Source organism: Zeus faber (assembly GCF_960531495.2).
Source record: "Zeus faber genome assembly, chromosome: 11".
Lineage (NCBI taxonomy): Eukaryota > Metazoa > Chordata > Actinopteri > Zeiformes > Zeidae > Zeus > Zeus faber.
Window position 1 is genome coordinate 19,801,257 of NC_137205.1, and position 23,345 is coordinate 19,824,601.

At 41.8% G+C, this 23,345-nt stretch overlaps 2 protein-coding genes across 4 annotated transcripts; both read left to right on the plus strand.

The window, feature by feature from the left end:
* Positions 1 to 1,583: 1,583 nt before the first annotated feature.
* Positions 1,584 to 15,758, plus strand: sez6l2 (seizure related 6 homolog (mouse)-like 2; the record flags this gene model as incomplete). The annotated part of the gene is made up of 18 exons (XM_080009819.1): positions 1,584 to 1,641; positions 2,275 to 2,403; positions 3,700 to 3,918; positions 6,535 to 6,668; positions 7,266 to 7,458; positions 7,562 to 7,747; positions 8,353 to 8,536; positions 9,617 to 9,780; positions 10,324 to 10,518; positions 11,313 to 11,451; positions 12,042 to 12,238; positions 12,572 to 12,766; positions 13,071 to 13,265; positions 13,738 to 13,929; positions 14,645 to 14,683; positions 14,933 to 15,050; positions 15,376 to 15,487; positions 15,729 to 15,758. The coding sequence occupies 18 exons, from the start codon at positions 1,584 to 1,586 to the stop codon at positions 15,756 to 15,758; spliced, it is 2,679 nt and encodes an 892-aa protein (XP_079865945.1).
* Positions 15,759 to 17,852: 2,094 nt separating this feature from the next.
* kctd13 (potassium channel tetramerization domain containing 13) lies at positions 17,853 to 23,275 on the plus strand. Of its 3 annotated transcripts, none has more exons than XM_080009029.1 (7): positions 17,853 to 18,119; positions 19,125 to 19,379; positions 19,476 to 19,645; positions 19,998 to 20,087; positions 20,555 to 20,607; positions 20,770 to 20,965; positions 22,092 to 23,275. In XM_080009029.1, the coding sequence occupies exons 2-7, from the start codon at positions 19,148 to 19,150 to the stop codon at positions 22,338 to 22,340; spliced, it is 990 nt and encodes a 329-aa protein (XP_079865155.1). In that variant the 5' UTR covers positions 17,853 to 18,119; positions 19,125 to 19,147; the 3' UTR covers positions 22,341 to 23,275. The 3 variants fall into 3 exon arrangements, with proteins under 3 accessions (XP_079865155.1, XP_079865157.1, XP_079865156.1); XM_080009031.1 differs by having other exon boundaries at positions 20,001 to 20,087; XM_080009030.1 differs by having other exon boundaries at positions 19,129 to 19,379.
* The last annotated feature ends 70 nt before the right edge of the window (positions 23,276 to 23,345 follow it).

The window sequence follows — 23,345 nt, forward strand, 5'->3', positions numbered from 1 at the left end:
CACGCATCAAATGTCACGCACGGCTTTCTGGGCACGCACGCCTTAAAAACCCACACACACCGACGGCGGCGAGTGCGTGCGCGGCAGGCCGGTTTACCTGGTTTGAAAAGCCGTGTGCGGCGTTCAGAACCGCGCTGCCGGACAGCACCCCAGCTCCCCCGGACTCGGAACTGCGCCGCCCGGTGCCGCGGCAACGCTCGGCCACCGGAGGGCGCAGCGGAGCCGACCACGCGAATGCCTTCACACCGGAGCCGAATGCGTCAAGCGATCGGCGGCGCGGCAGCCTGAGCGTCTCACCGTCCGCCACAGCAACCCGCCCGCGGCCTAGAGCAACAGGACCGGCCTCAGGGGAGCACCAGGGCACCAGGGGCCGCAGGGACGAGGTGAGAACAGCGGCCCGCCCGAGCATGCGGGGAGGCTGCGTGCGAAATGCTGTTCTGTTCTGCACAAAGAGGGCCGGGCGGTGCTGATGCTGGTGGCGTGTGTGTGTGTGTGTGTGTGTGTGTGTGTGTGTGTGTGTGTGTGTGTGTGTGTGTGTGTGTGTGTGTGTGTGTGTGTGTGTGTGTGTGTGTGTGTGTGTGTGTGTGTGTGCGTGCGTGTGTGTGTGTGTGGAGGGGGGGTGCTGCTAGAAGAGGCAGCATAATCTTGACATTTTCTGGAGGAAACGCCTCGAATGACAATGTAAAAATACATGTTGGTGTGTATGTGTATGTATATGTGTGTGTGTGTGTGTGTGTGTGTGTGTGTGTGTGTGCGTGTGCGTGCGTGTGCGTGTGCGTGTGTGTGGCTGCATGTCATACGGATGCAGATCTTTGTATCGAGAATGCCCGAAAATGTGTCGCTCTCATGATGCACGGAGGGTATGTTTACCTCATTTGCAATATCCAGGCCGTTGTGATGGGATTTGTTGGTGACAATTTGTGCGTATGGGTTGGATAAGCTTTGCAGGAACACGTTGCTGTTGTTGATTTTTCATGCATGTGATGGTGTCACTAATTCATTGCAACATGTCGCTAATTACAGCCAATGTCGCTCAATACCTGGACGGCTGAATCCTTTTATTCCAGTTTAAACGTTGGTGAAAGTGTATAATATTTTCTAATTTGTATGAAATGCATTTTGCTTGTGGGCTTTGTTGTTATTTTTAGCAATTGATTACCTCTATTAATGTAAAGCGAAATAGTTGTTTGTGCTTTACAAATAAAGGCTATTATTATTATTATTATTATTATTATTATTATTATTATTATAATTATTATTATTATTATTATTATTATAATTATTGTTGTTGTTGTTATTAATGTTGTATTTTTTTTTTATTGTCACCATCATCATTATTATTGTAATTATTATTATATTATTTAATCATTAAATATTATAATATGTTGTTTTATTTCTTCTAAAAGGCCAGTGCTACAAACCTTCAATCTTTACTGAAAGCAACCGGAATGTCGGTAAAAAACAAAGTTTTACTAATAAACAGGGACACTATAATACTTATATTATATTTTGCTCAATGACAATATAAAATATTTCCGCCTTATTTTTCACCTTTTTTCTCGCCTTACATTCCTCAGGTCACTATGGGGAGGTCACTTCCTGCCGCGATGCTATCTGTCACCATGCTCCATCTAGTTTCAGGTAACAAATAGCAAACATGTGTGCAAGTGTGCATGTGTGCTCAGGAGAGTGTTTGTATGTTTGTTGTTTGTTTGTTTGTTTGTTTGTTTGTTTGTTTGTTTGTTTGTTTATGAACAGCAGAAAATATATGTTTATGTGTTTGCATGACAGCAGATGCAGGCCATCTTTACAACCTGTACATTGGTCATACTACCTTTATCCCAGGAACTAACAAACAATGGAGGACAATATATACATGTGTCTTTCAGAGGAATACACTATAATACTCCATACAACATATCAGACACAACCAACAACCACCTTATTGTTCATATTTCTTAGTTACACACGAGACTACACACGATTTGGGAATGAGCTGCCACGATTATTGATATTGAAGTTCATGCTCTAATGTGACATTCATGGAAGGGAGACTTGGAATTGACACTGAGACGTCATGTCTTTCCGAATGTATTTCCTGCGCCGGTGAACTTGTTCGAGAAGGAGCAAGATATTGTTAACTGCTCTCGGCTATTTTGCAATTTCTTTTGAGCCGACATCATACTGTACGTATCATCCGCATCTCATGCGCGGCCTCAGTGCTCCACTCACCTTTTCCCACGGATAAACAAACCTATCTTTTACTACTTTTAGGAATGAGCTTTGTGACACCCGAACCCGACACGCCCCCCACCCTGCCCCCAGACTCCTACCCTCTGGGGGACATGATCCATGCCGCCCTACAAAGTAAGGAATACTTAGGACGGGCCTCAGTGGGCTCAGGTAGAGTAACCACGCTCCTTCACCTCCACTGTGGCTAAAAATGCAAATAAGTTGATGAGAGACTAGTTAAATAGTCAAATATTATTCATATTCTATTAATAATGTTAAATGTATTAATTTAATGAATTGACTAATTAATAATCTATCTATCTATCGATCTATCTATCTATCTATCTATCTATCTATCTATCTATCTATCTATCTATCTATCTATCTATCTATCTATCTATCTGTCTGTCTGTCTGTCTATCATCCATCCATCCATCCATCCATCCATCCATCCATCTATCTATCTATCTATCTATCTATCTATCTATCTATCTATCTGTCCATCTATCTATCTATCTGTCCATCTATCGATCTATCTATCTATCTATCTATCTATCTATCTAGCTATCTATCTATCTATCTATCTATCTATCTATCGATCTATATCTATCTATCTATCTATCTATCTATCTATCTATCTATCTATCTATCTATCTATCTATCTATCTATCTATATCTATCTATCTATCTATCTATCTATCTATCTATCTATCTATCTATCTATCTGTCTATCTATCTATCTATCTATCTATCTATCTATCTATCTATCTATCTATCTATCTATCATCCATCCATCCATCTATCTATCTATCGATCTATATCGATCTATCTATCTATCTATCTATCTATCTCTATCTATTCTATCTATCTATCTATATCTATCTATCTATCTATCTATCTATCTATCTATCTATCTATCTATCTATCTATCTATCTATCTATCTGTCTGTCTATCTATCTATCTATCTATCTACATCTGTCTGTCTGTCTATCTATCTATCTATCTATCTATCTATCTATCTATCTATCTATCTATCTGTCTGTCTATCTATCTATCTTTCTATCTATCTGTCTGTCTATCTATCTATCTACATCTGTCTGTCTGTCTATCTATCTATCTATCTATCTATCTATCTACATCTGTCTGTCTGTCTATGTAACTGTTACAATGTAGTTTTTTCTATTTCTATACTATACTTTCTATACTATGTTTTGATACATTTTAGCTGTTTATATATTGTATTGTATGTATAGTCAACAATTGAAACGATAGACTTTTGCACTTCCTAGTACAACGTTGCGTATATAAGCTAAGATAAGATAAGATAAGATAAGATAAGACAACATAAGATAAGATAAGATAAGACAAGATAAGATAAGATACAACCATATTAATCCCTGTGGGGAAACTCTGGTGTCACAGCAGCGAGTCGAGTTTGCTCAACGTTGTGTCCATGGCCGTATCAGGAACGACCACGAACCCGACGCAGGCCGTCCCCGGCGCCGGACAGAGAGCGTCCACGGCGACCGTCCTCTCGCCCGGCGTCCTCACCACGGCGCTGAGCTCGTCCCCCGCCGCTGCCGCCCGGACGCGCTCCAGGAGCACGATGGCGTCGCTGCCCGCGGAGGAGGAGACGACCACCACGCTCATCACTACGACGACCATCACCACCATGCACATGCCAGGTACGCGCACGACGCCGGTGCTTGTTTTATCCCCCTGGGGGTGGTTCTCAAACTGATCTGCAACATGATCAACTTAACCCTTCACAATAACAACAACATAGCGTGGTGATTTGTTTTGCTTTCTTTTCTTTAGCTGAAACTTGTGTTTGCTTCAAATGTCATTTTTGCTTTTGCCTTTTTTAGTGATTAATGAAACCCCTTAAGCCCTGCAAGATGCAAGAAAACATACTGATAGATAGATAGATAGATAGATAGATAGATAGATAGATAGATAGATAGATAGATAGATAGATAGATAGATAGATAGATAGATAGATAGATAGATAGATAGATAGATAGATAGATAGATAGATAGATAGATAGATTGATAGATTGATTGATTGATTATAAGTCATGTGTCAAGTGTGATATTCCAAGCCCAGGAATTTTTGATGGATTTTGGTGGATCCAGCAACAAAAGCAAGAAGGAAATGTTTACAGACAAGGTAAGGTTAAATATTCATTTTAATAAAAGTGTCTCATAATCCTCTTCCAATCTAGTCACTTAATGCTGTAGTATTTATTTATGGGTTTTTTTTACCTACTGTAGTGAGTTATTGAACTAGTGGGAACTGCTTGAGGTCATATTCTCCTCAATTGAGTCGAGTTTATTTTTTTGGCTTAAGGAACAGTATGTTATTGCTGTTCATATAACCATGTTTAGCTCTGCTACGCTGAGAATATTTAAAAATAACTTAAGAAGGATGAGATAAAAATGTCATTACCAAAAACAGTAAAAAAATAAACAAATAAAAAATATAAAAATATATATATAAATAAATACATAAGGGTCTGAGTAATGGTTTTGAAAGCGTCACACACTGACCTTGAAATAAACTATAGTTGACAGGACGGCCCGTATCCCACGCTCCTGCTGCTGTTTCTCAGGTGAAGGTCTGGGGACGACGGCGCCGGCGAAGAAGAGGACGCGCCGCCTCTTCACCCCAAATGACGGCAGGGAGGACATGTCGCTTCGCCTGCCCACGTTGGCGGAAGACGATACAAGCGGCCCTATACGGACGCCGACGGCCATAATACCTATAACAATATGACGTCTTCTTTGTCAGATCCGTCACAGTGTTTAAAAATGAAGCATATGAACCCAGCCAGCGAAATGTTTTTCACTCACCGTTTTTGCAATTAAACTGTGCAGAAAATAATACTTGCGCCGCCTCTTCTGTGTGTGTGGTCATGGCGTTTGGAGCATCGAACAAGACAACTGCCCGGATTATAAATGATCCAATCGACTTTTTGACAATTGAATGAACGCAAATTTTAGCGCAGTCGCCGCCCACATCCCAACATCCCGACATCCAGTGAACATCAGCAATCATCGAATTTATGTGTCGGGCGCGAGCAGTCAGTGTCAGCACGACCAGATGACTATATATAGATTCGCTGAAGTGCCTGGCGGGGGGGCGCGGGGCGTTGTGTCGGAATCAGTGCCTTGAACGCCCGCCGGTGCTCTGGGTGTGTCTGGGTGAGGTGTCGAGTGAGGGGAGGAGCCGGGGGAGAAACATGCAGTTCTGTCACTTTGCAGCACCGGAGACATGTCATGGCACGCCATCCAAACGGTACATGCAAAATGGTTATTTATCACACATGTTTACTCGCTGCCTTATGCTCATAGTGAGCCGGGCAGAACCTCGCGCCGCCGTGGCCCCGAATTGAAATGAACAACCGAACGAGCATCCTGCCAAATAACGGGAAATGACGTAGCGTGGGGAGTACGTATGGAAAAAGGCAGTTGATTTGTTCTTGCTATTTCCAACGAAGCCAAACAGACTGTATGGAGATCAGGGTTCTACACCATGAGAGGGTGGAGGAAGCAGAGCGCCGGCAAAAGCTCCAAGCAAATGTTCCTTGTTTTTGTTTTTTCTTTTTTTTTCTGGAATGGCCGTGCACTCCAATACCGATGCACGACGATAGTTTTCTTTGGCCAAAAATCCTGACAAAGTCAAAAAGAAATTTTATTTTTTCCACTTTTTCTCAGCTGATATTACAAAGCAAGTACAATACAATGCAACATGGAATTGAGCTGGAGAAATCTTTTGATGAGCCCTGAAAATGTTCTGATTTATAATTAAATATATTAATAATGATACATTTATGATAACAGCTGATATGGCTGAAGCTGTTTCTGCTCCTCTTGTTTGGTCCCGTGCAAAGCACCAGAAATTGTCTAATCATTCATTTGTTTTATCGGAAGGCCCTCAGTACAGCGTCGCATTTTACTTGTATTCCCTCATTGGTTTAAAATTACCTTGACATTTGGATGAGAACATAATTATGTCATCTAACGATTTTGCTAAATAATTACACTCGGGGGGATTATGTAATAATTGTGACAGCCCGGGGGCGTCGAACCTCCTCACTGTCCCAGTCGTGACTCTGGGCGACGTGGAATGTGTGTAACTGTGTCAGGGAAAAAATATAAGTCAAGGCTTTGCCTGAAATAGAGCGTACACACTCCGCAAACCCTCCCTGCAGTTCAACACACGCACGCACACACACACACACACACACACACACACACACAAAGGTTTTCATTCATCATCTCCTCTTCCACTCCTACAGTGCAGTGCAACGCAACCTTGTCAGGGATGGAGGATATCGTGGAGTCACCGGATCCCGCATCGTCATCGTCCCTCTCTCCCCTGGAATGCACCTACAGCATCACTGTGTATTCTGGCTACGGAGTTGAGATTCAGGTACCGACTTAGCAGTTAAGTCCGCAGCCTGTACGTTTGTCGCTTGATGCGAACGCGTTGGTGTTTGTTACGGCGCCTTAATGCGCGGCCCTGCGGAATAACCGATTCTGACTTCTATCTGTTAACGAGGGCCGTTGCCACGGGCAACCACTTCTCCACCTGGTTTCACATCCCTCGTATCACTCCGCCTACGTGCTCTTGCCCGACGCTAGGATTTTTTCGTAGCGGAAGCGCTTTAACTAGGCATACCAGTTAAATCATGTAGAATAAATATTCTCTCTCAATGAATTCTTTTATTTCGTTGATCGCCGTGTTAGAAGGGGGATTCGCGTCAGGGTCCCGATCACCCTGTCAGGCGCTAATTTGCCGATAATGACCGGCTGGCTGCACATTATCCCTTACTTGAGAAGTGACATATACTGTATATAGTGAAATATAATTATAATTCTAAAAATATACAATTGCCTTACGTAGGTTTCTGGTTAACAACAGAAGCAATCACAACGATGTGATAATACATTATCTTGTCTATTTAATCAGGGAAAGGGTTTCCCAGCCGGGACCTTTACCGTCTTGCTGTTTCTCCTCTTCTTCCAGGTGAGAAAGGTGAATCTTTCCAAGGAGGAGTCCCTGACCATCCTCGGCTACGGCGGTTCGGGGCCGGAGCTGTTGGCCAACGAGACCCTGATGAGGGAGGGTCAGGTGATCCGCAGCTCCACCAATCAGGTGCACATTCACTACCGCAGCCTGCGCCAGAGCAACCACGGCGTCTTCAGCCTCCACTATCAAGGTGACATTTTTTTACATTTATTCGCCGTGGTGCACTTGGCTAGGGGCATCGGTGTAAAGCCCTGCCTTCTCCCCCTTCCCTCTCCTCCCTCCAAAACCGGCAGCTTTCCTGCTGTCCTGCCCGTTCCCGCCGTCCCCCGAGGAGGGCGGAGTCACGGTGACGGACATCCACCCGGGAGGCCAGGCCCACTTCCACTGTGACCCGGGTTTCCAGGTCAGAGGTCACGAGACGGCGACCTGCGTCAACACAACGCAGCCCCACTGGAGCACACCTGAACCGCAGTGTGTGGGTCAGTGATCTGTCTGTCTGTCTGTCTGTCTGTCTGTCTGTCTGTCTGTATATCTGTATATCTGTATATCTGTATATCTATCTATCTATCTATCTATCTATCTATCTATCTATCTATCTGTCTGTCTGTCTGTCTGTCTGTCTGTCTGTCTGTCTGCCTGTCTGTCTGTCTGTCTGTCTGTCTGTCTGTCTGTCCCTCTATCTATCATCTGATATTAGGTTATATGAATACAATATCAATATTGTTATATGAGACTAGATATCATCTGGCAGTTTATGTGCCAGTGATATTGTGTTAAATGTTGTCGTCAACGCTGCAATTTCTCCAATATTTCTTGGGTCTAAATATCTTTACGAAAGCATCAATATTCATCCACAGAACAAAGTGAAATTAACGATTTTGACGTAAATATTCTGATCTGTCAAAAGCTTTCAGTGCCACGACAAATGATGCATAAAGCATCGTGATTTGAAGAGACTGACAGATTTATTTTTGAAATAATTGCCATCTGAAGATAAGGTTCACTGGCGGCCGTCATTGTGTTCTGGTTTTATGGTTTGGCATCGCGGCGAAACAGTAAATGGGATGTAATCCTCACTCCTCAGCGGTGTCTTGTGGGGGCTGGATACGCAACGCGACGGTGGGTCGGATCCTGTCGCCGCCCCCTCCATCTGTCGGCAACCACAGCAACGGCAACAACCTGAGCTGCCATTGGCTGATCGAGGCCAAGGAGGGACACAAGCTCCACCTCCACTTCGAGAGGGTGGCGCTGGACGAGGACGAGGACAAGTGAGACTACACAGCCTCCCTTCCGCGATTCATGTTTTTTTTTTTTTTTATGCGTGTTATATTTATTTTTAAATCATTTCTATCCCTGAGATAAGATTTGCTAGCGGCCGCTTGCTGTCATTGTGTTATGGCACAGAGGGTTTTCACGGGGCTGTGATTACAGAACAGCAGCACCAAAGGAAAGCACTGGGGCATTATTTGTGTTGAATGGGAAATGGCAACATGGCGTATCTGGATGCTCATTGAAATCTTTCTTTTTTTTTTACTTTTGAAAATTACGACATTTAAGTTGATGAGTAATCATCACACAAATAATTGTGATTGACAATTTTCATTTTGTTTTTTCTTTTCATGCCACTTTCATAATATGCGCTTATTTTAATAATAATGTATTGTGTATTATGTATGTATTACTCATAGTACATGCCTTAATATTGCAAAAGAGACAATGAACAATGACAATGAACACTGGAACATAAACATTTGGGTGGACAGTTGATTTGCAGCAACCTGATGGAATTGCACCAAATTCACATTTATTTGCAAAATTTCTAACATCAGCTTAAAACTCCCTTGACATTTGGAAGGAAGTATATGATTGACAATTGTACAAACTGATCAATCAGCTCAAATGACAACAAAGGGTCATAACAATATGTCTATACAATTAACCTTCTCATTAATTTGGTCTATTTAAATGTCACTGTCTGATGATTCTTCTGATTAACATTACATTTTGACTCCTTCTACTTGTAATTAGGTACAATATGCATCCAGTAATAGTACTTGTACTTGAGCCTTTTTTTTTTACCACTGTACACTACTACATTATATGATTTATTCCAACCGCTGTTTTTACACACCACCAAGCTGTTGAAGTGTCTCTCTGAGGCAACGGGGCTCTTGGGAAGTGCCATCTCATTCGTAGTGGCTTTCATTATCGGTTCACTAAACGTGCAGTTACACAGTTGGAACAAAAACGAAAAGGTTTTGACTTTTTGATTTTAGATTTTGAAGTCCGGGCGCTGTAGCTTTACCCTCTTTGTCCTTTGCCACGCGTCCGCTTCCCGTCCCTCTCAGGCTGATCGTGCGCAGTGGGAACAGCTCCCTGGCTCCCCTGCTCTTCGATTCGGACCTGGACGACGTTCCCGAGCGGGGCTTGGTGAGCGAAGGCTCCATGTTGTACCTGGAGCTGACGGCCGACTCCTCGTCCATCCCTCTGCTGCTGGCGCTGCGCTACGAGGGTGAGCACATCCACCCGTCCATCCAACTGCCCTCCGCTATATCTATACTGTACAGTATATATAAACTGTATATACTCTATATCTATCCAGGACAGTACAGTATTATACTGTATAGTACTGTATATATATATACTGTATATATATATTTATAATATATTATATATATCAAGTTATAACCATGTTGATATGACAAAATGTACACACAGTATACATAAAGATTTTCTACATATCTATACATACAGTATGTGCACAGTATATGTATTATATGCATATTTTAAATACGTTTATGTAAACTTGCACGATTGAACTTTTGCCAGAATGTAAATTGTAGATACAGAGGTTTCTCTGTATCTATATGTCTGTCTGTCTATCTGACTCTCTGTCTATCTATGTTAATATTTAATTTGCTTTGTCTCTCTCTCTCTCTCTCTCTCTCTCTCTCTCTCTCCCTCTCTCTCTCTTTCTCTCTTGATATATATATATATATATATATATATATATATATATTCGTATATGTGTGTATATTACTTCCTCCCTCTCCAGCCTTTGATGGGGAACACTGCTGGGAGCCCTACATGCCGCACGGTAACTTCAGCAGCAGCGACATCACGTACCAGCTGGGCACGACCGTCACCTTCGCCTGCTCCCCGGGGTTCGTGATGGAGCAGGGCTCGGGAACCATCGAGTGCGTGGAGCCCAGCGACCCCCACTGGAACGAGAGCGAACCTGTGTGCCGTGGTGAGGCTTCAGAGGGTTCGGAACTGAACTTATCTGTACTGTGTGTCTTGTCTGGTTTCCCAAACTCAGGAACATCTCCTTCATGCTCTGGACATATGTATGTTTATGTTCTTTCAAAGTCATTTTTTCTTCATCCATTCCAATTTGGACTATATTTAATGAAATAAATTGATTGATTGATTGATTGATTGATTGATTGATTGAGTCAATTTCAGGAAATAGAGCTCTCCTGCAAAGCCCAAAAGCCATATATAATACAAACCGTTGAGGATAACCCAATAAAGCCGAAAAATATTCTTTCCGCTCTGGTCACCACAATGTACTTCAACTCTAACTGTGCACTCTCACAAACGCAGTGGTTTTATATTGTTGTCGGGGGAAGGAGTGAAATTGTGGGAAGGTTTCGTGGGCTTGGATGGAATGACCGAGCCCACCCACTGGGAATGATACTGACCTGTTGCCGAGCCTTAAAATGTGCCCACGCGTCTCAGCTTGTACGGGGCATTTTGACCAAAACATTCAATTCATTTCTCTTTATTTTGGATTTTTTTCATCAAAATCACTTGGTCCACCTCCGTTCGACAAGCGCCCTATCGAAGGCTCCACCAACATCTCCCATCATTTTCTTTCACATTGTTTTCTGGTCACTCGATGTTTTTCCGTCTCATCGCTTCATGCCACTATTTTCTCTCTCTCTTCCCGCCATGTGTATTTTCACCTCCCGTTTGTTTCACCTTTATCCAGTCCCTCGATTGTCCTCTTTTCCCTTAATCTCTCTCTTCCTACCCGCCAAGCGCTTTGCGGAGGGGAGCTGACGGAGCCCTCCGGCACCGTGCTCTCTCCTGATTGGCCGCAGAGCTTCTCCAAGGGCCAGGACTGTGTGTGGCAGATCCATGGCAACGAGGAGAAACGCATCGAACTGGATGTTCAGATGTGAGCATTGATGAATTTTCTTTACAGCTAGATTCATATTGAAAAGTGGTAGTTATGTAATTAATTCCAGTGTATTTGCATGTAATATGTATATAAATGAGATGTTCACATAATATATCTAAATATATATACATTGCACATTCTGTATACATATATTTTGTAATCTAGATGGGATATGAATAGAAATGACATATATACTTTTATTTTAAATTCAATCATTTAAATATAATCGTTTTGTCATCACCAAAGAGTAAAACTGTAATTTATTCTCTGTATAAACTCCTCCATGTCAACCTCCACCCTTCTCTTTCTCTCTAATTGTATTGAGCGTAAGGATTCTGATATACTGCATGCAACTTGAATAACACAGAAGGTTTTTGTCCCAAAAGTCCATTGTCTTCAAATATAGAAACTACACTCACATAGTGTCTGCTCAGTTCTTCTGTTCTCCGGCACAGTGCTGGAGAAGCAGAAAAGCTCCACCCACTGCTTGGCTGCCTGCAGCCACGGCAAAAAATCTCTTTGAAGGATCTCTCTGAAATGAAAATCGAATTTCTTGTTCCCCTTGTTGTCTCTCCCTTTTCCCGCAGTTTGAACATCCGCCACAATGACGTGCTGACCATCTTCGACGGACACGACTTCATGTCCCACGTAATCGGGCAGTACCTGGGCTCCAGGGAGCGCTTCCAGGTGGTCTCCGGCGGGTCTGAGGTCACCATTCAGTTCCAAAGCGATCCGGACGACTCCAGCTTCATCCTGAGCCAGGGATTCCTCATCCACTACCGCGGTCGGTTTACAGTCTGACCACATGACATGCGCCTTTGACTTGACATTTAGAGTAAATTGAAATGGACCAGCAATTAAGACACCAATGATAAGATTTGGAGATTCACACCCAATAACTGTTTTGTACCATAGGGGTTGTACTGCCAGAAGAGGGAATATAAAGGAATATTATAGTAATAAATGATAATAATAATAACAATAATAATAATAATGATGATGATGATGATGATGATGAAGATGATGATGATGATGATAATAATAATAATAATGTGTATTATGTGCACAAATGCGTAGCATAACTCCTGACTCCATAAATCCCGGCTCTTGGGTGCAGAGGTGGAGCCGAACGACACGTGCCCCAGTCTCCCTCAGATCGAGTTCGGTTGGATCAGCTCGTCCCATTCCTCCCCCGTCAGAGGAAGCGTCCTGACCTACCAGTGCCAGCCAGGATACAACATCAGGGGCTCCGACATCATCACTTGCCAGTGGGACCTTCTATGGAGCAACAGTCCGCCCATCTGTGTTAAAGGTGCGGCTCGGCCGGGTGTTCATATTGTTATATATTGCAGTGTTTGGCTTTGAGTTGTGATTGAATGGTGACTTCCTATTTTCTGTGAATTCAAATTGCATTTGACGTAATTTTAAGCCGATACCAAAAGTACACCAAGGCCCGTCTCTTAATTTTCACATCCAGAACATTTGTCTTTCTGTGGCACGATAACAACATCGGTTATCAAGCACATGAACGACCGTTTGGTGTATTAAAAGAGGCTTTTAAAGTCCAGGCAAATACTGAGATGAGATCGTTTTCGGTGCCTCATCGTCCTCCACAGTCCAGCAGTGTCCCGATCCAGGGGAGGTGGTGAACGGGGCACGTTCCGTGCGACCCGAAGCCGGTTTCGCAGTTGGAACCGTTGTGCGCTTCTCCTGTAACCAGGGTTACCAACTGGAGGGTCCCAGCCAAATCTCCTGCCACGGACGGGACACCGGCACCCCTAAATGGAGCGACCGCAGCCCGAAGTGTGTCTGTGAGTACCTGCCTGGAACCTTCACTAGCGTGTCACCTCATGCAAATATGAAGTGCACCTGGCAATCCTGAAAAATCGGTAGAAAGGTATTAATAAAATTATTTTGTCCTTATTGATATCAACCTATATTTATATTTTATTTAGTGTAACTATACAAGCAGCCATACTGCCACATAGCCCCAGCTATTGTATTTTAACTTAACCTAATTTTTTGTACATTCTGAATATTGTATAATGTATATTTGGCCACTTTTTTTTTTTTTTTTTTTCTGGCGATTTTTGCTTTGGAATTTGGCTCTTTTTGTACATTTCGCCATCCCTGTCATATTTTTTCAGACTTTTACATTTTTTACGCCAGTTATCCGTTTGGCAACAGACCGGTCTTTTCAACCCCGACAAATGTTCCCCGTGCGCGTGAAAATGTACCTGGTGAAAGTAAACACATTCTGAATCCGTTCCTTTTAAAAAACAGTGAAGTACGACCCGTGCCCCAACCCCGGCGTTCCCGACAACGGTTACCAAACCCTGTACAAGCACAGCTACCAGGCGGGAGAGACGCTGCGCTTCTTCTGCTACGAGGGCTACGAGCTCATCGGCGAGGTCATCATCAACTGCGTTCCCGGACACCCGTCGCAGTGGAACAGCCTGCCGCCCTCCTGCAAAGGTGCATTGATCACGCTCATCCCGACGCCCTGATGACTCTGCCACTGCCCCTCCCTAACCCTCCTGCTACTACCCCCGCTCCCCCTCAAGGGAAAACGCCGGTCTTTTTTTAACCCATAGATTTAACGCCCAAAAACCAGACGAGCAAGAGAGTTGAGCCCGGGGGGAAGGTTTGCAGACTGCGCAGAGTTCATGACCAAATTCCCAGATCGAGAGACACGAACACTTTTAATACTAGGATAAACAACAGGATCCGTTGGGAATGTAAATGCAGTCTTACTACAGAGGGTTTGCAGAGAGTTCTGTAGGAGAGCTACAAGTCAGTGTTGTAACATTACTACTGACATCCATAAATCAAAGATAGATTTGTCACCCGAGACTCCCAATGATCGAAGAATAAGGTTTTGTTTGAATAGTCAGAGGTTCTGCCATCTGAATGCGTTTTGAATTGCGTAGTTCTAGCTTTTTTTTTCTTTACCACCATATGCCCCACTTCACTATAGTAAAATACAAAAAAAAATGCCGTGCACCCCAAGTAAGTAAATGTGGAATAACGGATACATTTTGTGATGTGAATGTTAATGAACGCAAATTGAAGGCAATGGCAAATGCGGAGGCCGCAGCTGATTAAATGAGGTTCTCTGAAGTTCCATCCGGTACAAGGTTATTATTTTGTTTTTTTTCTGAACTATCTTCTGTTGTGTGGTATGATTTAGTGGCGTATGAGGAGCTGCTGGATGATCACAAACTGGAAGGTAATATTTTCCTCTTTTTTCCCCCCTGTAATTACTGCGTAACCAAAAAACAACGTAGAGCAACAATTTTTTAGAAAGTACAGGACGTTCGCTTCCAATTCAGCTCCAGTTACTCTTCATTCCGACTGTTAATCACTAGTTATATGTGAAAAATGCATTTGCTTGAGTAAATATATAAAGATTAATTGAAATCTTTTTTTTTTCACAATTTCTTTGCAATAATTTTTTTTTTTTTTATCTATTTTTCAGTTTCCCAGTCGTTCGAGCCTTCTCACCAGATATTGAGCGAGAACATCGCTTTGGCAATAATTTTGCCGATTATTCTGGTCATCCTCTTGATTGGAGGAATATACATGTATTACACAAAGTAAGTGGAGAGTGATATTTAAAACCTGAAGATTGTTGACCGGTTCAAGCCGCATGTGCGACGTTCATAAAGCACAAATTCTGTATTTATGCCAAGAGTGACTGTCGGGAAAGCTTTGACATAGAAACGCAACGGTGCAAGTCGACAAATTGGGTGTTTGGAGAAATATTTTGTTGTTTTGATTCACGTTTTACTTTAACTTCTATGTGTGCCGGATGTACGCGCTTTTTTATAACACCCCGAAGCAGAATTCGTTTTTTTTATTTATGTGTATCGAGAACATTGAAACCAAGGGTCTCACTCGGCCTTCTCTTCTCATTTACAGCATCTGCAGACTGGATTGGAAGCCTCTTTTCTGGAAGTCCCTATCCCATACACACTCATACAGTCCAATAACAGTCGAGTCAGATTTCAACAACCCTCTTTATGAGGCCGGGGTGAGTGCACAATTCAACAGTCCTAAATGCATGTATTGTTAGATTCACACATTCACACTGCAAACAGTGTGTTTTGAAAGGCTTTGTGATCATGTCCTGAAGATAATAGGCCATGTTTAGTGACTACTCCACCGTTTATAGTTAATTAGGAATTAGGTGTACAATTCCAACTTAATATAGTATATTTTATGAATGTTGGAATTTGCCCAGTTATGGCCTCTTGTTCTTGCTTTGTCCGCAGGATACACGGGAATATGAAGTATCCATTTAAAGAAGAAAAAAAAACTCTTTTTGCGGATTCCAAACCACATAAAGTTAAAATCCTTTGGATGAAAACCTCCAGATTCTAGGATGGCCTCGCTCCCCTCTCAATGTTTTTTTTTTTTTCTTTTTTATCCTCTGTTTTAACATCACCGCCGCCATGTTAAGATATAGACTCGCAGATGTGATCTCTCAATCTCGGGCTCCTCGCCGCAGTCCAGCTTTCTGTGTGATTGGGATTGGTGCCTTAAAAAGGGTAAGAGGTGGAAAAAAATGGAAAATATAATTACGGTGAAAACATTAGGACAGAGGTGAAAACATTAGGATAGAAAGGCAAGAGGCGTTGAAGAAAAGGGTTCAAACATTGTGAAACTGAACCATTAAAAATCTTGCCAATTGTTCATTTGCAAAAAAACAAAAGGGAAAAGAAATGAAGGTAAACAGGCCTGAAAATACATGCTAAGTATTTTTTTCAATTTAATTGTGGTTCATGTTAAAAACGATGATGTACTAAAGGGGAAGAATACTTTATTTTCATTGAAAGTCCTCAAATCTTTTCTTTGCCTCTGTATCTTTCCTTGTTTCACGCAAACACATACAATTACACACATTGAATGTAAATATTGACTTAATATCGAGGCTCATATATATATAAATATATAAATATATATACACTTATACTTGGTGGGGAGGGGGGGTTGTTTTCATTATATATCTGTAATGAAAATCCAGTGCCAAAATATAATGTTAAATGATTTAATGTCCATGAGTGTTTCATCACTTGTTGCCATAGTGTTTACTACATCAAGACTATAAAGCCAGCATTTGATTTTCTTTGCTGTTTCTCAAGTGTTTTTTCACCTACTGCCACGTTTCATTTAAAAAAAAAGGTAAAAAACATGAATGTCATTATGCTTACAGCATGCACTGATTGTACATTTTATTGCTTCTGCTGAATCTTTCCATGATCATTATAGTTAATGGCCGTCATCATTGTTATCAGATTTGATGTTGTATGCACTATGTTGATGGAAAAATTACCAACTTGGCTGCTTGCTCTAATGCGTTATGTATTTATTTACAACTGATTGTTTGAACAGTGGATTTAGCGTCATTCACTGTGCCATATGAAGAATTCTTGGGACTGTTGCTTTGTAGACATAATTCTTCTCTTATCATTAGTGGTATTTATTTGCTTTATAGATAATAAAAAAAAACAACAACAACACTTTTTAAGGCATATTATTTGCTCAACTTGAAATAAAGTCTTTGTTGAATGGTGTTATCACTGTGTTTTTCCTAAACAGTTGCATCCCAAGTCCATCATGTGCATTAGCAACATTGAGTTAAATTTTCATTTCCGGAATTTTACCCCCAATTGATGAATAAAACGTTATCTTATCCTATGTTAGACTCTGATTATGCTATTACGTCAGGGGGAAAAGATGGCAAAACCATAATTTAGCATGATTTTCTTTGTTATAATCAGAAGAATAACAAGTGTGTGTGTGTGTGTGTGTGTGTGTGTGTGTGTGTGTGTGTGTGTGTGTGTGTGTGTGTGTGTGTGTGTGTGTGTGTCTCTGTCTGTGTATATACATACATATAAATATATAAATGCATATAAATAAATATATATATATATATATTTGTTTATTTCTTTTTTTGTTTGTTTGTTTGTTTATTTATTTATTCATTTAATTTTTTTTTTATATATAGTATATTTGTTATAAGATAAGATATTTTCCATCGGGAGAGTGTTTTCTTATCTTCTCTTATACATTATTATATTTTTATTGTTATTATTATCATTATTATTATTATCATTATTATTATTATTATTATTATTATTATTATTATTATTATTATTATTATTATTATTATTATTATTATTATTATTATTATTGTTGTTGTTGTTATTATTACAAACAGGTATGAAAAGTTTAACGTTACATAATATTATTGTAGTACCTTTCCGAATCAAGGGGTGGCGCTGGTCAAACTGGCCTGAGATCCGCGATCGAGGCACCGGAAGAACAACAATGCCCTCTAGCGGAAGTTCGTGCGGAGCTGTTTACTCATGAATATTCCACTTTTAAAATGGGGTCGTGTTAAATGTTGGAGCGCTCTCCGCCGATCCCCGACCGAACAATCCGTTTGATGGCTACGTGTGTCCGTTTGTTTTTTCCCCCCCAAATTCCAGAATTCAATTGAAGTTCTTTTTTTGTTTTCGACTCATCGCAGTTTCCTCACGTATGTGTCCGGTGGTCGCTCGCGTCTCCTGAGCGGAGCAGCTTTTGAACTCCCGGGTTCCTACGGACGGAGGCTGAAATAAGCTCCTTTCACTCGCTCTCCAACTTGGATGTCCGCTGGGGTGAGTCTGCGTTTGGCTCGTTTCCCTCTTAGTGGCGACGTTGATAATCATATTCAATATAGGAAAGGCATTTGTTGATGCAGATGTCTGTCTGTTTGGTTTATTGCCCGCGTACTATTGTATGTTTGTTCTAATTCAAGATTTCAAGATTCAAGATTCAAGATTTTTTATTTGTCACATACATGTGCATACTTTCATACTTATGCAGTGAAATGTAATGCAACGCACCCGGTGATAGCACACAATATGTCCTAGGAAAAACAGAAATAAAAGTAAAGAATTCCTTTCTAATAGACCGTAATTCCATTGGCATTTCTTTATTATTGCCTATTGTTTGGACATGAGCTGCTGTGACGTCGCGATGTCCCCCCGGGGATGAATACAGTATCTGTCTGTGCGTCTGTTACATTTAATAGCAGCTGTAATTTGTATGTATGTAATTCGTATGTAATTAGCATCTGATGAACCGCAGACCAGCGTGTTCAATTGTGGCTGACAACAACCTCTACTGATTTTAGCGAAAAAAAAAAGATTTTAATCCTTTTACTTTTATGTATGTGCTTCCCCGGCGTTTATTATGGGCGGCATCAAACGCTGATGTTCCACGGACGGATCAATAAAGTGCGATCTAATTCCATTTTAATGTATTCATGCTTGAAAGCCCAGCTCATCTGGGGCAGTGTACGCCCCCATTGTGAGCTTCTGTTGTTAATCCCTATAGTGCTTTGCAGCCCCAGATGGACCAACCCGGCAGTGGCCTAAAGATGCCATTCTCCTCCTGACCCCCCGCTGCCCGGATCGCATTATTTTGAAAGTCCAGTTTGCAGTCTTCGTGACTGGGAAGGAGCATTGGCACATGAAACCTCAGCAATGGCTTATTTAATTACAAACTAGTCATTCCAAAGTAAACAGCCCACAAAGTTGTTATGTGAGATGATTATTGTTCACCAATAGTAAATCCTTGAAAGTAATCCTCGCTCTTTGTTTTTTGGGTTTTTTTTACAGTCAGACAGCGACTCTCAAGCCCCATGTCTGCTGAGGCTTCAGCCGAGAGAGTGGCCGCTCTCGCCGTCCCCGTCTCCCAGTCCACTTGCCAGGAGCCGGAGGAGCGCAGCAGTCATGGTCTCCTCGGCAGCAAGTATGTCAAGTTGAACGTCGGTGGCTCTCTTCATTACACGACTGTTCAGACGCTGAGCAAGGAGGACAGTCTGCTGAGGAGCATGTGCGTTGGAGAAACTGACGTGACGACGGACTCAGACGGTGAGCGTTTACTCCTCTCCACCTCACACTATGCCGTGTAGGGCCCTGCAGGGGAAAAAAGAAAAATCTTGATGAATCGTACATTAAATCCCTCAGGTTGGGTGGTGTTGGATAGGAGTGGTCGCCATTTTGGATTAGTTTTGAACTTCCTCCGAGACGGTTCAGTGCCACTTCCTGAGGACCAGAGGGAACTGGATGAGGTTTTCAAAGAGGCTCAGTATTACAGAGTCCAGGGACTTATTCAGCACTGCCTCAACGCCTTGCAGGTAAGAACGTGAAACGAGATTGTTAAAACAAGACTTCTTTCCTCTAATACCTTTTTTAAATATATCAATCTTTGTAGTTGATTGAGTTCAAATATCTGATGCAAAAAAAAAAAAATAATGTGTTACAGATGGTGCGTTGTATAAGTAAGCTTGAATTTGGCAACAAAATTCTGTCTTCTGTAAACAATTATATGGGAACAGTTGTTCCAGACTACCTTCTCTAGCCTTGTCCGAAGTAAAAGAAAATTTAAAATAGAGTCAATGTCACTACTAAAAGATCAGCCTAGGATTTTTCGTTCGATCACAAAGGTGTGCTGTAAGGGATTAGTTTATTAATCTGGTTTCCTTTCAGAAGCTGAAAGATGTGTATGAGGGCATGTGCCGCATCCCCATGATTACCTCCATTAAAGAGGAGCAGAGGATGATCGCAACCTGTAGGAAGGTAAGTTACAGTAGGCATAGTAAAAGCCAAAGGTGCAAGCGAGAAAGATTATTAAAGCTTTGCTCACATTGTTATTATATTGAAGGTACTACTTGAACATTTTTTTTTTTTAATTGTTATTATTATTATTATTTTTTTTTTTTACACTTTTGTGTTACAGATTGTTAGTTGTTTTGATAATAACAACCTGTTATCGTCACGTTGAGAGCTTGTCTCATGAGCAACATTGTGGCCTCACTTTGTGTTTGTGTTGCTCTTGTTATCATTGGAACATTCATATTTAATGGTTGTGTATCTATTTAACACAGCTATATCAGTCAACCACAATGACCAACGTGGCAAAAATGTGAATTCTGTAAGAAATACACAAATCCTTGTGGCGCATGGAAGACAACGTTTTCCTCTGTGTTTGCGCACACTCTTTTCTTATTAAACCTCATCTTGTTTTGTCTTTCCCTCTCTCTAAGCCTGTGGTGAAACTCCAAAACAATAGGGGAAACAACAAATACTCCTACACCAGGTTTGTTTTTGCTTGAAAATGGATGTTTTTTTCCACGGCTGATGGAAGTGCGCCATAGTAAAGATCTCAACTTATGAACGTCCTTCTTTTTAATGTAAATAAGCAGCGCCTTTCTGTGGAGAGATGATAATGGTCTTGCAATTTGCCTCCCCGTGCTGACAGTAACTCTGACGATAACCTGCTGAAGAACATCGAATTGTTCGACAAGCTCGGCCTGCGGTTCAACGGACGCGTGCTGTTTGTGAAGGACGTGCTCGGGGATGAGATCTGCTGCTGGTCTTTCTACGGCGAAGGTCGCAAGATCGCCGAAGTTTGCTGCACCTCCATCGTTTACGCTACAGAGAAAAAACAGACCAAAGTAATGACGCCCTTATATATCAAAACCGTGTTGAGGGGAGAAAAAAAAATTTTAGCCGTCCAGCTGTGTGACGGACCGGCTGAATTGTTCTAGGAGGCGACGCGCTACCGAGCACGCCGCGTATCAGAACAACAACAACAAAAACAATGGCGGCTCCCGAAGGGGATTGTGCCGATGCAGCTATGGCATCAGTTTTAGCAGAAATAGATTTGATGATACCGTCATGCATTTTGTTAATCTGATTGGCTGATGGTGTTGTCTGACAAGGCATGGATTCAAATCAAATGCTCGCTGCAGAAGGCCAGTCTCTCTTGTGATAGGGACTGTAAAGACCTTGCAAGAAGGACTGGTGGAACCAGGCGACTGGTGACATGTAAAACCAGGGTGAAGTAGTGGGTGTGTCACCTCTGGGGCGTTTACCTAGGGAGTCTTTACTTTATTATTTTAGCTGTCTACCGGCCATTTTTACATCAGCTGACGGCAGTGTTCAAATGTACAACCGTTTGTACATTTCATCAGCGATATCCTCCGTTGGACAACACAATCCACTGTGTTTATAACAGGTTGCACTGAAATGTTGATATTTAAACTAGGATCGATCTAGTGGTATTACTCGGCCATCCGACCATTATTCAACTGAAATAAGTGGTTTCGGGATTGGTTTTGTTAGACTTAGTATTATCCTCTTTACCCTCTCAGCTTGAAACACAGTAAAGCGAGCAGAAATGGCTCAGAAGAAAGGGAAAGACATTCATTACTGGACGATATTCTGTTGTATTCTGTTGTAGTACCTTTAATTTCTTAGATTTAAAATAGAAATATCTATCTGTCTGCTGCTCTTATGGCCACTTGGCCAACTAACCATCCTGGTTGGAGGATCTCTTGAGTCCCTTCGCAATCTTCCTTCGTTTTCCCTCTGGGTTTTTGGGGGCTTCTGGCTGGAGGTGCTGCCAATCTACCCTTAAGATGTCGGCCTGTATTATAATTTTCTTTATTTATACAGGTGTAGTCCCATTGAGATCATTGTCTGTTTTGCAATGGGGACCTGTTCACATACACTGTATGATGAAGGACTGGCACTTAAATCTCGGTTCCGCATCAATTTTTACACCTCTTGTCTTTCTAGGTTGAGTTTCCTGAGGCTCGCATCTTTGAAGAAACCCTCAACATCCTCATTTATGAGAACGGCCGGGGGTCCGGCCCAGGGGGCCTGGCCCTGCTGGATTCTCGAGGCACAGGGTCGTCGCCGGGAGCCGGCCAATCAGAGGAGGAGGGCGCTAGCGGTGGGGAGAGACGCGTGAGACGCATCCACGTCAGGAGGCATATCATGCATGATGAAAGAGGTCACGGCCAACAGACTGTGTACAAAGACTAAGGATGTTGAAGACAGGTGGAGGATGGAAGGTCAACTTGTGTATGTTAAGTATTTTTTTTCTTGTGGGGAAGCCAAATAAAAAGGGAACACCTTGATTATAGCAATAGCATGGAAGGAATGTCTGAGAGGCCACATTCAAACTTGTGGGATGTTGGGTGAAAAATGTCTATGTTTACAAGAAAACATTTTTTTATTTTTTTGTAAATTCTTAAAATGGGAAATAAATGCTGCAGGGATGGGGGGGTGGAAAGTCAGGATTTCCCAGTCAGTTACTGACTCAGACCGCTTGGTCGACACTCCTGTGCTGTCACCGGCTCTGGTTTTTGGAGCGGGCAGTTTAAGGGAAACACGGGGCTGTGAATGATTTGCACTGAAAGCCTTCTCCTCCAGACATCTAATCCCGTCCATTAATGTTGTGAGACCCATTAGTCCGCTTGTAGTCACTTTGAATCACATGTGATATGCGTGAAAAGAGGAGGCACTAAAGAATTAACCCGGGAACCATAATACTGGAATCCTATTTTCTTTCTCCTAGTGAAGAGGCTTTCTTTAATATGAGCGCTCAGCAGGGCCTATTGTCATTGTTTAAATTATTACTTATTTACATTGTTTTAAGTTTTGTGTTAATTTATGAACCTAATTTATTGTGTTATTTACATTTCTGTTGTGTTCAATTTTGTTCAAATTAGTTAATTATGGAATGTAAACATTTCAATTTCCTCATGGGTCACTCAATTCAAATATTTCGAGAGGAACAGTGACATTGCTGTTGTCTTGACGGTATTTAAAGCCACATTGTTTCAGTCTCATCCTACTAAAATTCGCTAGTACTCACCCATGAGCATGATTAAGCACAAACGGGATTAATATTCTTTTCCAAGAATGAAACAACTGCCGTCCAAATGTTTTGTTTTGGGGTTTTTTTTTCTGTTGTCACGGAAACATCAATAAATTATTTGTAAAATCAACATTTTTATTCTATGTGTGCTTGGTTGTATATTTCTA

Bases quoted from the DNA above. Each gene is read 5' to 3' on its own strand.
- kctd13 (XM_080009029.1), top strand. From the start codon at position 19,148: ATGTCTGCTGAGGCTTCAGCCGAGAGAGTGGCCGCTCTCGCCGTCCCC. The intron at 20,088-20,554 runs GTAAGTTACAGT...CCTCTCTCTAAG, and splicing joins TGATCGCAACCTGTAGGAAG to CCTGTGGTGAAACTCCAAAA. The intron at 20,608-20,769 runs GTTTGTTTTTGC...CCGTGCTGACAG, and splicing joins AACAAATACTCCTACACCAG to TAACTCTGACGATAACCTGC.